This window comes from Mustela lutreola, chromosome 7 (assembly GCF_030435805.1).
Source record: "Mustela lutreola isolate mMusLut2 chromosome 7, mMusLut2.pri, whole genome shotgun sequence".
Lineage (NCBI taxonomy): Eukaryota > Metazoa > Chordata > Mammalia > Carnivora > Mustelidae > Mustela > Mustela lutreola.
Window position 1 is genome coordinate 104530829 of NC_081296.1, and position 13974 is coordinate 104544802.

General features: G+C 36.0%; 1 protein-coding gene across 3 annotated transcripts in view; it reads left to right on the forward strand.

The window, feature by feature from the left end:
• Positions 1-13974, forward strand: part of KLHDC1 (kelch domain containing 1) — a 52263-nt gene that overhangs the window by 12152 nt on the left and 26137 nt on the right. For 2 of the 3 annotated variants that reach the window (XR_009355653.1, XM_059182030.1), the window contains exons 2-6: positions 2503-2573; positions 3243-3396; positions 3788-3906; positions 10420-10498; positions 12066-12149. Coding sequence is in view for 2 of the 3 variants with exons in the window: in XM_059182030.1 (XP_059038013.1) it covers positions 2503-2573; positions 3243-3396; positions 3788-3906; positions 10420-10498; positions 12066-12149 (507 nt within the window). In the remaining variant the exon portion in view is untranslated. The remainder of the gene's footprint in view (positions 1-2502; positions 2574-3242; positions 3397-3787; positions 3907-10419; positions 10499-12065; positions 12150-13974) is intronic. The other variant, XM_059182031.1, reaches the window with a different exon arrangement.

Genomic DNA, 13974 nt, shown 5'->3' on the forward strand with positions numbered 1-13974 from the left:
GTTAGGACTTCCTAGATCTCAAGGATTGATGATGTTCATCAGTTTTACTAAATTCTCACCCTTTTTTTTTTTATATTTTATTTATTTATTTGACAGAGAGAAATCACAAGTAGTCGGAGAGGCAGGCAGAGAGAGAGAGGGAAGCAGGCTCCCTGCTGAGCAGAGAGCCCGATGCGGGACTCGATCCCAGGACCCTGAGATCATGACCTGAGCAGAAGGCAGCGGCTTAATCCACTGAGCCACCCAGGCGCCCCAAATTCTCACCCTTTGTTTCTTCAAATATTGCCTCTTCCTCATTCTATTACATGTTAATGAACTTCTGATTAGACTAAGTTCTTCTCTTTCTTAATGTCTCTTAACTTCTTTTTTGTATATTCCATCTCTCTGGGCCATATTTCCAGATTACGCAGTTAACTAATTTTCTTCTTTAGGTTCATCTTGACAGAACAATTTTAGTGGAATGATGGGTTCAGAAGCCAGATTTATTTGGATTGATGAGAAAATGACAGATGAAACAGTGGAGACATTCACTATAGTAAGAATGGAAGTTTTGTTGTGAAGAGAGCCAAGAATTAGGAGAAGGAGTTAAGGGAGGGTTTATTTGTTTTAAAGGTGAGTGATATTAAGGCATATTTGGATATCTATAGGAATGATCTAGTAGAGAAGGAAAACTTGATGATGTAGAAAAGAGGGGTTAATTTAAGAATGAAATATCTCAGAAAACAAGGATCTAAGTCCAAATTTTTCAATTCTTTGATTTATTTCTTTTGTACCACCCCATTTAAAGATCAGTGAAAGAGGTTTTGTTTTTTTTTAATCAGGCTGAGATGAGCCTGCTGTCAGTTTAACAAGTATTATTCATGTATCCATTCACTCAGTCAATCAACAAACATTACATTTGCCTTTTAAGTGCAGTTACTGTGCTGGGCTCTGGGAACAGAATTTGAACAAGATAAACATGACCCCTGCACTCACGAAGCTATGGGTTAGTGGTAGTAAGTGGATGCGATGCAGACAAAGGACTTGGAAGGGCAAATAGAGTACTGTAGGAGAGCATTTAATAGGAACCTTAATCCTTTACCCTTATTCTAGGAGATTACAGAAGATTACATTTAAACTGATTTCCAAAGAATGAGGAGTTAACCAGGCAAATTCTGGGAAAGCATGTCCAGAAGAGAGAAGAGGACAGATAAAGGCCCTGTTGCAGCAAGGAATTTGCAGAAATTTAGCAACTGAAAGAAGACTAGAGCATAGTGAATGAAAGGCAAGATGAGATTTGGGAGGGTAGCAGATGCTGTACAGTACAGAATCAGAAGAACTGCAGACTATCCTGGGAGCAGCTGGGAAGCACTGAAAGGATTAATAGTGACAGAATCTATTTTTGTAATATTTCCGTTGTAAAAGTGTGTGCATGAGGCTACTGGAGCCTGATGCCGTTAAACCTTAGAATCATATGGTTACTACACTCCTTCTTAAAATTATGTGCTTACTTATCCATCTAATATGACTTCTACAACCAGACATGAATGCAGCTTTCCTTCGAATTAACAGAATGATTTTCTGCTCTGTGTGTGTGTGTGTGTGGGATAGTGGTAGAAGTCAGATACTTGGTAGTCAAGATACTATCTTCTAAAATTTAACAAACCAATGAGAAAACATTTAGTGTATAAATAATATATGCATCATATAGCTTTAAAAATACTTAAACTGCTATTTTTAAAACTAGCTTTTCTGATTTATTTTGCAGACCAATAAATTTGGGAACTTGTATAAGGATTTGTTTTAATCCCTAAGTTTTTAGACTTAATATAAATAAGATTGTTTCTCTATTCTTTTTTCTCTTTTTATCATAAATGTCAGAATGTACTGTTCTGTTTATGTTATCAGCTTCTTTAGAGATTATTCAGATTCTGAGTTGTCACTTTGACTAGGTAAATTTATCTTGATCCTTAGAGTCTGTATTTAATGAATACCTAACACTATGCCTTGCACATAGTAGGCACTCAAAAAATATGTTCAGTAAATCAAGATATCTGATATAGTGCTCTAAATATACCTTATAAAAATTTCCGTTCTTAATTCCTTCCTTTCATCCAAAACATATTGTCCTTTTTTGATATTCTTTTTCTTCCTGACTTTGTAGTCTTTGGTGTTCTGCTCAGAATGTTATTATTTTGCTATTTTCCCTTACTCAGAATCCCTTTTGTAAGGTTTAATTGCCCTGAGTCTTTTCCTTGAGACTCATATACTTGCTATTTTGTATTCTAGAAGTTTCTTGTTTGCCACTTGTTCTTAGAAGATGTCTTTTTCCCCCTTCTTTTTTAAGATGTCTTTTTCCCCCTTCTTTTTTGATCTATCTTCATTTAAATTGAAAAACCCATCTTGGAGCCTGTTTATGTTTTTCTATTTTGCAGCATCTTAATCGCAGTTTTCCCATCCTGAGGAACTATTTAATTGTTGTTGTGTAATTGATAAACATAATTTTATGTATTCTGTTTTTAGTCTATTGAAGACAATGAAGTATATTTGCCTAATGATGAAATTTGGACCTATGATATTGATAGTGCATTATGGTAAGTAATTTTCAATTGCAGAATGTCCAGTCTTTTTTTTTTTTTTTTTTTTTGACAGAGAGAGATGACAAGCAGGCAGAGAGGCAGGCAGAGAGAGAGGAGGAAGCAGGCTCCCTGCTGAGCAGAGAGCCCGATTTGGGGCTCGATCCCAGGACCCTGGGATCATGACCCGAGCCGAAGGCAGTGGCTTAACCCACTGAGCCACCCAGGTGCCCCAGAATGTCCAATCTTAATATCGTTTTAAATATTTTCATAGATTACAGGGAAATTAAGACCAAACTTAGAACATATTGCAACATTTATTGTCTCCCTTTCTTTTTCTTTGAATGCTTTATTCTCTCTGGCTCTTTCTTTCCCTTGCTCCCTTCGTCTCTCTGCTCTTTGCCATTTGCCATTCCTCTGAAGGCTGAGACTGCCCCAGAAGGCTTTGCTTTGTTCTACCAATTAATTCCCAATTCTAGTGATACAAGATGATTCTGCAGTTTTTTTTCCGATAGGCTGGAAAATCTTTACCATGGATCTTAGGGTTTTTACAGTATTGGCTACCATGGCATTTCAATTGTAATTGTCAGTGACAGTTGTCATTGAAAGAGTACTCATGGAGTTCAAAGGGAATTTTTAATTTGCCTTTCTAAAAAGTCATGGAATTGCATGTTATTCTTGCTGCAGGACCATGCACCTCATGGAAGGAGAACTGCCTACCTCCATGTCAGGAAGTTGTGGTGCTTGCATTAATGGAAAGCTGTACGTTTTTGGAGGATATGATGACAAAGGATACAGCAATCGAGTAATACTTTCTTTCAATTCAGGAATGCAGCAAAATGTAATATTTAGTGTGTCACTTATTCTCACAAGTTTCCACATATTTAAAAAAGAAGATAAAAATAGAAAATCTTGAGCTTACAGAGTTTTAAAAATAGAGGGAATATGCAGCCATTGTGTTCTCTTCTTCCATGTCTTTCTGCTTTGTAGTTAGCTCCATGCTTAGTTGGTGTCTTATAGGGCAGAGCATGATGGGACAGGATCCATTTCAGGATGTCTCACATGTCATTTTTGCTTCTAAAACACAGTCTAATTTTATTAACTTTACAATGAAAAATCTTACTTTTAAAGAGAATAGGGAAATATTATTAATTCTTGGATCACATATCCCTCAGACACAGACTTAATTTTTAAATGCCCTCTCTGCTAATGGTGTTCTCCTCTTTTAAAAGCTTTATTTTGTTAATTTGCGAACAAGAGATGGAACCTACGTTTGGGAAAAAATCACCAGTTTTGAAGGACAACCACCCACACCACGTGATAAACTTTCTTGCTGGGTATATAAAGACAGGTAATGCAGCAAAATCATCTCATTAACTACACTTAAGTAAGGGTTACCGCCAGTGGCCGAAATAGAGAAAACTTGAAAGTCTGTATTTTTTTTCAAGGTATAATTACAAACTTGTTTTGATCCTGTTGGTAATAGCAATTCCGCCTCCTGGATAAGAGCCATGTCATAAAGATAAGCATCGTGAAAGCAACTATCTGTTTTTTTAAATAAACTTATCATTTAATTAAACTTCCTGAATAGTTAACACATTCACAAGGTTCAAAAATTGAAACCTTATTAAAAAGTCGGTAGTGAAAGGTCTGGCTCCACCCCATCCCCATCCACTCTGTTCCCTTCCACCATACACAAATAATCTTGTATTCTTAGAGTAGTGGTTCCCAAACTGGTCTGCCATTGGAATCACCTGAGGATTTTTTTTTTTTTAATTCCAAAGCCTAGGTGATACCTCATACCAATTAAATAGTCATTTCTGGGGTTATGATATTTTGAAACTCCTCAGGTGTGTCCAAGATGCAAATAGGAAACCACTGCCATCAGTGTTACCTTATGCAAATAGAAGCAAATACGTAAGAGTGTATGCATGTATCCCTTTTTTCTCTCTCTTCCTTACACAAATGGCTGTGTACTCTACATTCTTCTGCACCCTGCTGCTTCCATTAGTTAACGGTATACCATGGAGATCTTCATCTTTCTGTATCTTGAGTGAGAAAGCTGATTTCCTTCCTCCCTCCCTCCCTCCCTTCCTTGTCTTTCTCTTTTCTTTCCTTTCTTTTAATAGCTGCATAGTATCCCTTTGAGGATATACCATAGTTTATTTGGTATAAACAAAACAATACTTATTTCAGTTCCTTTGCTATTACAAACTATGCTTTAATGACTCTGTGTGTGTTGTGTGTGTGTGTGTGTGTGTGTGTATGAATGATTGCAGATCTATCCATTTGGATAAAATGAGATTGCATTTATAACTTTGGCAAATGTTTAGTTTGCTAAGGCTGTTGTAACAAAATTCCATAAACTAAGTGGCTTAAACAACAGAAATGTGTTTTCTCATGTTTCTAGAAACTGGAGGTCCAAGATTAAAATGTCAGCATGATTGATTCCTTCTCTAGGTTTAGAGGAAGTATCTATCCTATGCCTGTCCCCTAACTTAGGTGGATTTGCTGGCAATCTTTGATGTTCTTGAGCATGTAGAGGCATCACTCTGACCTCCACCTGCATGTTCACAGAGTGTTTGTCTGTGTATGTGTGTCTGTCTCCAGTTTATCCTTTATGTAAGGACACCAGTCATACTGGATTATGGCCTCCCCTAAGGACCTCATTTTAACTTGATCGCTTCTGTAAAGAACATGTCTCCAAATAAGTTCACATTCTGAGATCCTGGGGATTAGGACTTAAACATAAGAAAGGAGAACGCAAATCTATAGCAATAGATTCTGCCAATTTTTCCTCCTTAGAAGTGGGGCCATTTTGCATTCTCAACAATGGAATGCTTGTTTCTCCATAGTCTTGCCAAGAGTTTGCTAGCAAACTCCAATTGTTTGTTTGTTTGTTTGTTTGCCAGACTGACAGATGAGAAATATCTCAGTCTTATTTTTGCATTTTCACTGAAAAATATTTTTTGTGGGTGTGAATGTATTTTCATATGTTTAAGGGCAATTTTTATTTCTTTTTCTCTGTACTGTTTGTATCCTTTGGTAATATTTCCTATTTGAGTTTTCCTTTTTATAAACTTGATTTCTAGGAGTTATTTATATATTAAGGAAATTAGTGTTTGACCATGATACGATATGACAATATTTTTCCAATTTGTCATTTGTCTTTTGAGTTTACTTAATGTGTTCTGCATGCATTAAACAGATTTTTGAAACTTATTAGATAAGTTTATCAGTAATTTCCTTTTTTATCTTTATCTTTTGTGGCTTCCTGATCTTGAAATCTTGATTAAAAGGTTATATATTAATTTACCTATATATTTTCCTCTAGCACTTTTGTCATTTTATTTTTTACATTTATTTTTTTATTTTTTAAATTTAAATTAAATTAAGTAACATATAATGTGTTATTTGTTTCACAGGTACAAGTCTGTGATTCATCAGTCTTATACCCAGTGCTCATTGTAACACATATCCTCCCTGATGTCCATCACCCATTTACCCCAGCCTTCAACCCCTTTTTTCTTATTTTTTACATTTAAATTGTAGATTCATTTGGAACTTAGTCTGTGAATAGTTATGAGATATGGATCCAGGTTTATCTTTTTTTGAATGGCTACCTGTCTGTAACTCAGTTATTTCCCTACTTCTATCATATATTCACCTAATTTTCACTGGTATTTTGATCTGAGTTTTCTATTCTGTTACATTGATTGGTTAATGTACAAATACTTCCCTAGTGTAGATATTGAAGCTTTACAGAACATTCTTATAGGATGACTATAAATCATGAATGTATACCTTAAATAATTATCACAAGATGAACTCCCCCCCAAGTAAAGAAACAACATCATCAATATTCTAGAATCCTTGATTATGTTCACTCATAATCACTATGCTCATCCTCCTTGCTGAAGGAAACCATTATCTTGACTTTTAGTATCCTAAATTAGTTATTTTTTAATTTTTTATATTAGATATGGCATCCTATAGAATTTATCCTTTTACTGAAATTATATTTTTGAGAGTCATTCATGATGTCATATGTACCTATGGTTTGTTTTCTTTCCTGTATATTACTCTATTTCATGAAATACTACAAAATATTTATTCATGCTACTGTTGATAAACATTTGGGGCATTTCTACTTTTTGACTCTTTAGAGTAACACAACTATGAACATTCTTCTATGTATTTTGGTACATATGGTAAATATTTCTATTGGGTATGTATCTTTTCATTCTCTCAATAATGTAATCTGATTTCAGTATAGTCTAATTTACCAATCTTTTCTTTATGATGAGTTCTTTTGTATCTTAGACTTAGTTGATCCCAACTCTACAAAGTATTTTTGGTCTTTTGAAGTTTTTCTTGTTCATATATACAAGAAATGGGAAACAGTATTTGCCCTAGATAGGGAGACTGAGTGATTGAGAGTAGGAGAGAGACTTACTTTTTACTACACCTTTATCATGACATGATAAAGTCATGATAAAATACATATAACATAAAATGTGCCATTTTAACCATATTTAAATGTCTAATGCAATGGCATTAATTATAGTCACAATTTTGTGCAACCATCAACATTATTTAGTTCCCAAATTTATCATCACTCCCAACAGGGACTCTATACCCATTAAGCAGTACTTCCCCATTCTCTTTTCTCCCCGCCTCTGGTAATTTCTAATCTACTTTCTATCTCCATGAATTTGCCTATTATGGATAGTTCACAGAAGTGGAATCATTCAATATTTGTTCTTTGGTGTTGGGCTTATTTCACTTAAAATATTTTCAGAGTTCACTAAGTTGTAGTATGATATTAGAACTTATTCCTTTTTAAGGCTGAATAACATTCCATTATATGCATTGTGTGCATTTATCTGTTCATCTGATGAACACTTGCTTTGTTTCCACCTTTTGGCTGTGGTGAATAATGCTGCTATGAACATTGGCTTTCAAGTATTGTTTGAGTCCCTGTTTTCAATTCTTTTGGATATATACCTAAGAGTAGAATTTCTGGGTCATATGGTAATTCTATGTTTAATTTTTTTTGGAAGCACTGAACTGTTTTTCCCCAATGAATGTGCCATATCCTATTTCCTCTGGCAGTGTAGTGGATTCTAATTTCTCTATGTCCTTACCAACACTTGTTCTTCTTTCTTTCTTTCTTTCTTTTTTAAAAATAATAGCTATCCTAATGGGTGTGAAGTGGTGTTCATTGTGGTTTTCCCCAGGGACTAATGGTTTGACCATTTTTCATATGCTTATTAGCCATTTGTATATATTCTTTGGAGAAATGTCTATTTAAGTCCTTTGCCCATTTTTAAAAATTGGTTTGTCTTTTTGTTGTTGAGTTATAGGAGTTCTTTAATTATTCTGGATATTAATCTCTTATCAGACATAGGCAGGGTTTTTTTGTTCTAATGTTTTGGGTTGGCTGGCCTCATAGAGTGAGTTAGTAAGTGTTCTTTTCTCTTCATTTTCTCTGGGGGGAAGACTTTGAGAAGGTTGGTATTGATTGTTCTGTAAATGTTTGGTATAGTTCACCACTGAAACTATCTGGCCTTGAGCTTGTTTTTTTGGGGAGATTTTTTTGACTACTGACTCAATTATATACGTTTATTCAGTTTTCCTATTTCTTCATAAGCCATTTTTTATAGAATCTTTTCAGAAACTATTCTGCTTTATCTAACTTATCCAATCTGTTGACATAGTTTTTGTAGTATTCTCTTATAATCCTTTTAATTTCTGTAATGTTGATAGTAATGTCCCTTCTTGTCATTTCCAGTGTTAGTGCTTTGAGTCTTCTCTCCTTTTTTCTTTGTCAACCTAGCCAAAGATTTGTCAATTTTGTTGTTCTTTTCAAAGAACCAACTTTTGGTTTGTTGTTTTTTTCTATTTTTCTATTCACTGTTTTGCTTATTCTCCTTTATTTTTCATGATTTCCTTCCTCTTATTATCTTTGGGTTTAGTGTGCTCTTCTCTTTCTAGTTCCTTAGTGTATACAGTTATGTTATTGATTTGAGATGTTTTTAAAAAAATATGTAGGCATTTACAGCTATAAAATTCCCTCTGAGCACCACCTTTTCTACATAACATAAGTTTTGTTTTATTGTATTTTTATTTTTATTCATTTCTAGGTAATTTTTAATTTCCCTTGTGATTTTTTTCCTCCACCCTTGGTTGACATTTTTATTTTCTTTCAGCACTTTAAAGATTTTTTTACATTGCTTTTGGCCTCCATTTTTCTTCATGAGAAATTCACTCTCGTTCATGTTTTTGTTCCCCCATGTATGTATTTTTTTTCCTCTGGCTTTTCTTTATCTGTTTTTTTAATTTTTGCTCCTCACTGAGGTTCCTATTTGTAGTTTCCTTTGTATTTATCCTTCTTGGAGTGCACTGAGCTTTTTGGGTTGGTGGGTTTACATCTTTCATCAGTTTCAGGAAGCTCTTAGTAATTATCAAACATTTCTCCTAGACGTTTATTTGTCTCTTCTCCTGGGATTCCTGTTATATGATAGAAGACCATTTCGTATTGCTCCACAGAGCTTGGGCTCCTTGGATTCCCACTCCCCCCACCCAATCTCTTTTCTTCTCTTTGTTTTAATATGGATACTTTTTTTTTAAAGATTTTATTTATTTATTTGTCATAGAGAGAGCACAAGCAAGGGGGAAGCACAGGCAGAGGGAGAAGCAGGCTCCCCACTGAGCATGGAGCCCCATGCGGGACTGGAGCCCCATGCAGAACTTGATCCCTGGACCCTGGGATCATGACCTGAGCAGAAGGCAGCAGCCTAACCCACTGAGCCACCCAGGTGCCCCTAGCAGTTCTTTTTCATGGTTCCACATCTCTACTGAAATTGCTCTGTTGTTCTTGCATGTTTTCCACTTGTTACAAACTAGATCTGTTGGCATCTTTATCATAGTTATTGTAGATGCCATGTCTGATCATTCCACTATCTGGGCCACCTTGGGGTCAGCTAATATTGACCTTTCTCTTAATCATAGGTCACTTTTTTTTTTTTTTTTTGGCCTTTTCATGTATCTTGTAATTTTTTCACCACATTCCAGACATTCTCTATGAAAGAATAATAAGGTTTAGAGAAAAATATTTATTTCCAGAAAAGGACATGGCCTTTCTGTTTTTCTTGGGCTGCTAGAGTCAGTGGTAGTTTAGTCAGTCTCATTCATAGTTGATTTGTGTTTGGAATTGTTGCAACTGTTGCAACTGTTGTACAATTGCCTTCAAATATTTTGAGGCAAGGTCATGACTCTCCTTTGAGCACTGCAGATTATCTAACGAAGTTCAACTGTACTCTGTACACTGTTCCCTCCCTGAGAACTCTGGAAGATCTCTCCCTGTTTCATAGCCTCATTGGGAGGTCTTTGGGTCACCAGGAAGTTCTCTTTGCTCTCCAGTCACACCTTTTGCTTTCTGTACCTTGGGAAATCTTTTTCAGCCTTGTACCTCCTCCCTTGGTCTTTTGAGGGCAGCCATCCTGTGTGCTATAATGACTTAATATGCTTCTGAGGTATTTCCTTCAGATCTCCTGATCTGGGTGGTTTCTTTTACGAACTCTATCTATCCTGGATTCTTCTTCCTCTTGCTCTTATACCAGGAATGAGAGTAGCCACACACGGGTCTTTTCCCTTTTATTGACAGTTCATTGCTTTTTGGAATAGTTCATTTAGACTTCTTTGTTCCTTTCTCTCTTTGATTTTTTTTTTTTTAACTATGGTTTTTTCGTTTACTTGGCTAGTTTAGGTTATTAGGGTGAGAGAGAGGATCTCTTTCAACTTTTGATGAACGGACTGGAAGTAGAATTCTAAAGTGTGTTCTTTTGTATTTGTTTTTCAGATTAATATATTTTGGTGGCTATGGGTGTAGGAGACACAATGAACTCCAAGACTGTTTTGATGTTCATGATGCATCTTGGGTAATCACTGTTTACATTTTCCTCTAATTTAGTATCACTTTAAAGTCTTTAGAAATAATGAGTCCAGTCTTTTTCAATTTAACTTGTCACAATTGACACTATGAAAAAAAATGTGTTTTCTCTTTTTTGGATTTAGATTCAGTTGGACGAGTTTCTCTCATCTTCTCTCACCTAGTGGTATTAGCCTTCATGGCTACTGGGAGAGTAATTTCTTATTTTATTAATCACTTGTACCTGTTTAGCCAAGTAGAGATTTTAGCACAACTTGGAAAAACTTTGCTTACAGATAACCAGAACGGCTGTTGTTGAAATACATCTCCTTTTAGGTGTGTCCACCAGAACTATTCATAGCTCAGGCTGACCTCTGTTTGACAGTGAGTAGGTTGGTAGTGATATTACCTTTCCTACTTATTCTTACTGGCTAGAAAATAAACTGTTACTAATGAAATAAGACATGACATGAAAATGAAACCCTTTAAAAGATAACTTTAGAAACCATTGATCCCAGCATCAACAAATATATTAGCTCTTTGCTTTTACCTTTTACTAGCATATATTATTATTGTACATTATAATGTACATCTATATGTACATTTCATATATATCTTTTTGTATATGGGTATTTAAAAAGATCTTTGTATTTACAAGATTTTTGCGTTTTTAAAATAAAATATCTTTAAAGTTTTGTTACTAATACTCTGGTTTCTCTTCAGATTGTATAAATCTTTTGCCTCTTAAAATTTTGTTACTTCCAGTATTACTGATAATTTTCAAAAATATAAATTCCCATTACTTTGATCTACATATTTTTACTCATTTTTTTTCTTTCCTAGTACCATTAGGCTAAGAACCACATAGTTTTGGGTGTAAAAGTAGATTGCATTTATATTTTAAATTAAGTAAATTGTTTAGTGTGTTTAAATTACCTGACAAGTTCGGACAAAAATAATGATGTATTTCTGGCATAGAACATAAAACTGACACAGAGGCAAGCTAAAGCAGGAATAGTGGATCTCCACAATCCAGAGATGCTAAATATAGTGTAATTGCTAAATGGTTGCCCTGCTGACAATTTTGTCTCTTAGAAGACAAACTAGAGGGTAAGCCCAAGTTTGACCTATAAGAACTAATTGCTTCGTTAAGTAGAAGTGATTGGAGCTTTTTGGAAAAAGGAACCATGGTCCACTGAAGTTCCTGATTGTAAAGATTAGGAATTCTGAGCATGTACTCTAGGAACACAGAGTGCAAAATATAAATGTCATTCTGTCCTCTGCAACTTTAAAAGAGATTATTCTTTGAGAGAATTGGAAGATTATCAACAAGTAAAGTTATGACTCACTGCAAGCAATCCTATGAGAAGACAAGTTGCCAGGTGGCTGCTGTGACTAGTCCGGAGGCCACACTTTATGAGTCATGGGTGTGTACTTTAGCTTTATGACTGTGGTAACACTTAACCTTTATTTTTGTAATGGTGTTTATTACTTCACCAGTAAATATGCAATGAAATTTATTACAATAACCTAGAGTTCACAAAAGCTTTGAAATATTTAAAAAATTCCTGTTTTAGGAAGAACAGATATTCTGGGGATGGCATAATGATGTTCATGTATTTGATACAAAGACACAGAATTGGTTTCAACCAGAAATTAAAGTAAGTATTGGAAAAATTACCTTTGTATTTGTATATTCATTGATATCTTAAAAGAATTTTTTTGCTAAGTTATTTGGATTTTAGCAATTGAGTTTATAATCATATAATCCCTTGGGACGCCTGGGTGGCTCAGTTGGTTAAGCAGCTGCCTTCCGCTCAGGTCATGATCCCAGCGTCCTGGGATAGAGTCCCACATCAGGCTCCTTACTCGGCAGGGAGCCTGCTTCTCCCTCTGACCCTGCCTGCCACTGTCTGCCTGTGCTCGCTCTCATTCTCTCTCTCTCTGACAAATAAATAAAATAAAATCTTTTTTTTTTAAAGATTCTGTTTATTATTTATTTGACAGACAGAGATCACAAGTAGGCAGAGAGGCAGGCAGGGAGAGAGGGGGAAGCAGGCTCCCCGCTGAGCAGAGAGCCCGATGCGGGGCTCGATCCTAGGACCCTGGGATCACGAACCAAGCCGAAAGCAGAGGCTTTAACCCACTGAGCCACCCAGGTGCCCCTAAATAAAAACTTTTAAAAAATAATAATAATCATATAATCCCTTAAGTGCCATCACTAATACTCTTTTTATTTTTAATCCCCTATTTTTCTCCAGGTTAGCTAAAGTTGTCTAGAAAAATCTTCCAAAGTGGGTACCATCATTGTCCTTTACCCACAAGTATGATGTAATGATGGCACTTTTAAAATGTCCTTTTAGGGCACCTGGGTGGCTCAATCAGTTAAGTGTCTGCCTTTGACTCAGGTCAAGATCTCTGGATCCTGGGATAGAGTCCCTCCTCAGCGGGGAGTCTGCTTCTCCCCTGCCCCTCCCCCCAACTCATGCACACGGGCTCTCTCTCTCTCTCCTCCACTCTTTCTCAAAAATGAATAAATAAAATCTTTTTTTTTAAATCCTTTTACAGTCAAGTCCATAATTTTGAAAAGCCCATATTTCATACTCTTGAAGTCTACATACAATTAAAGCATGACAAAAATACATTATTATTCTCTTTCATGAACTAGTGAGCAAACCCAAATTCAAATTAGCTTAAGCCATAATTAATTTTTACATAGAGGGAAGGTATATTTTGGAGTGGCTCACATAGTGGAAGAACTGTAGGGACTAGGGCCTCAGGAGCTAGAGGAAGTTACTCCATACCATCACAACATTTTCCATAGCTCTTCGTCAACTTCTCTTTGCTTCTCTTTGTGTTCTAGCTTCATTCTGTCTACTGCAGACCAGCCAGCTCATTTAGGAGGGAACATGGTCCTGGCTATCCAGGCAGTCCTTTCCACTGGTGCTGTATTCTTTCAAGGTCTATAAATTAGTCTTAGAAGAGGACTCTGCATATTTGGGCAGGTTCCCACTCTTTACATTGGTCCCTATTCCCAAAGAGATGACAAGCTAGGCCCGTGTCTCGGGCTTACCCTAGGAGAGCAGAGAATTGTGGGCAATAGGTCACCAGAACTGCGCCAAATGGAGTGCTAAAGGGACAAAACCAAAACTGTCCACAAAAATGCACAAATGACATACATCCATTTGAATTTTAAGATTTATGTCTTTTGTTAATGAAATAAAAGCATTTTATCTCTATTCAGATAATTTTATGTCCGCAAGCTGGTGCCAAGAAACCATGTTGAGACTGGATCTACTGAAACTCATCCTGGACCTCTCTCAGGCATCTGTTGCCTCTACTTCTTTAGAGAAAAACCGGGAGTCTGCAGCTCTTGAAGGCATATTTGTAGCATATGCTGCTGTCAGGGCACCAGGCTGGCCCATTCAGTGGCGCATGCAACTCTTGGCCTCAAGGTTGTGAGTTCATGTTCCATATTGGGCTGGA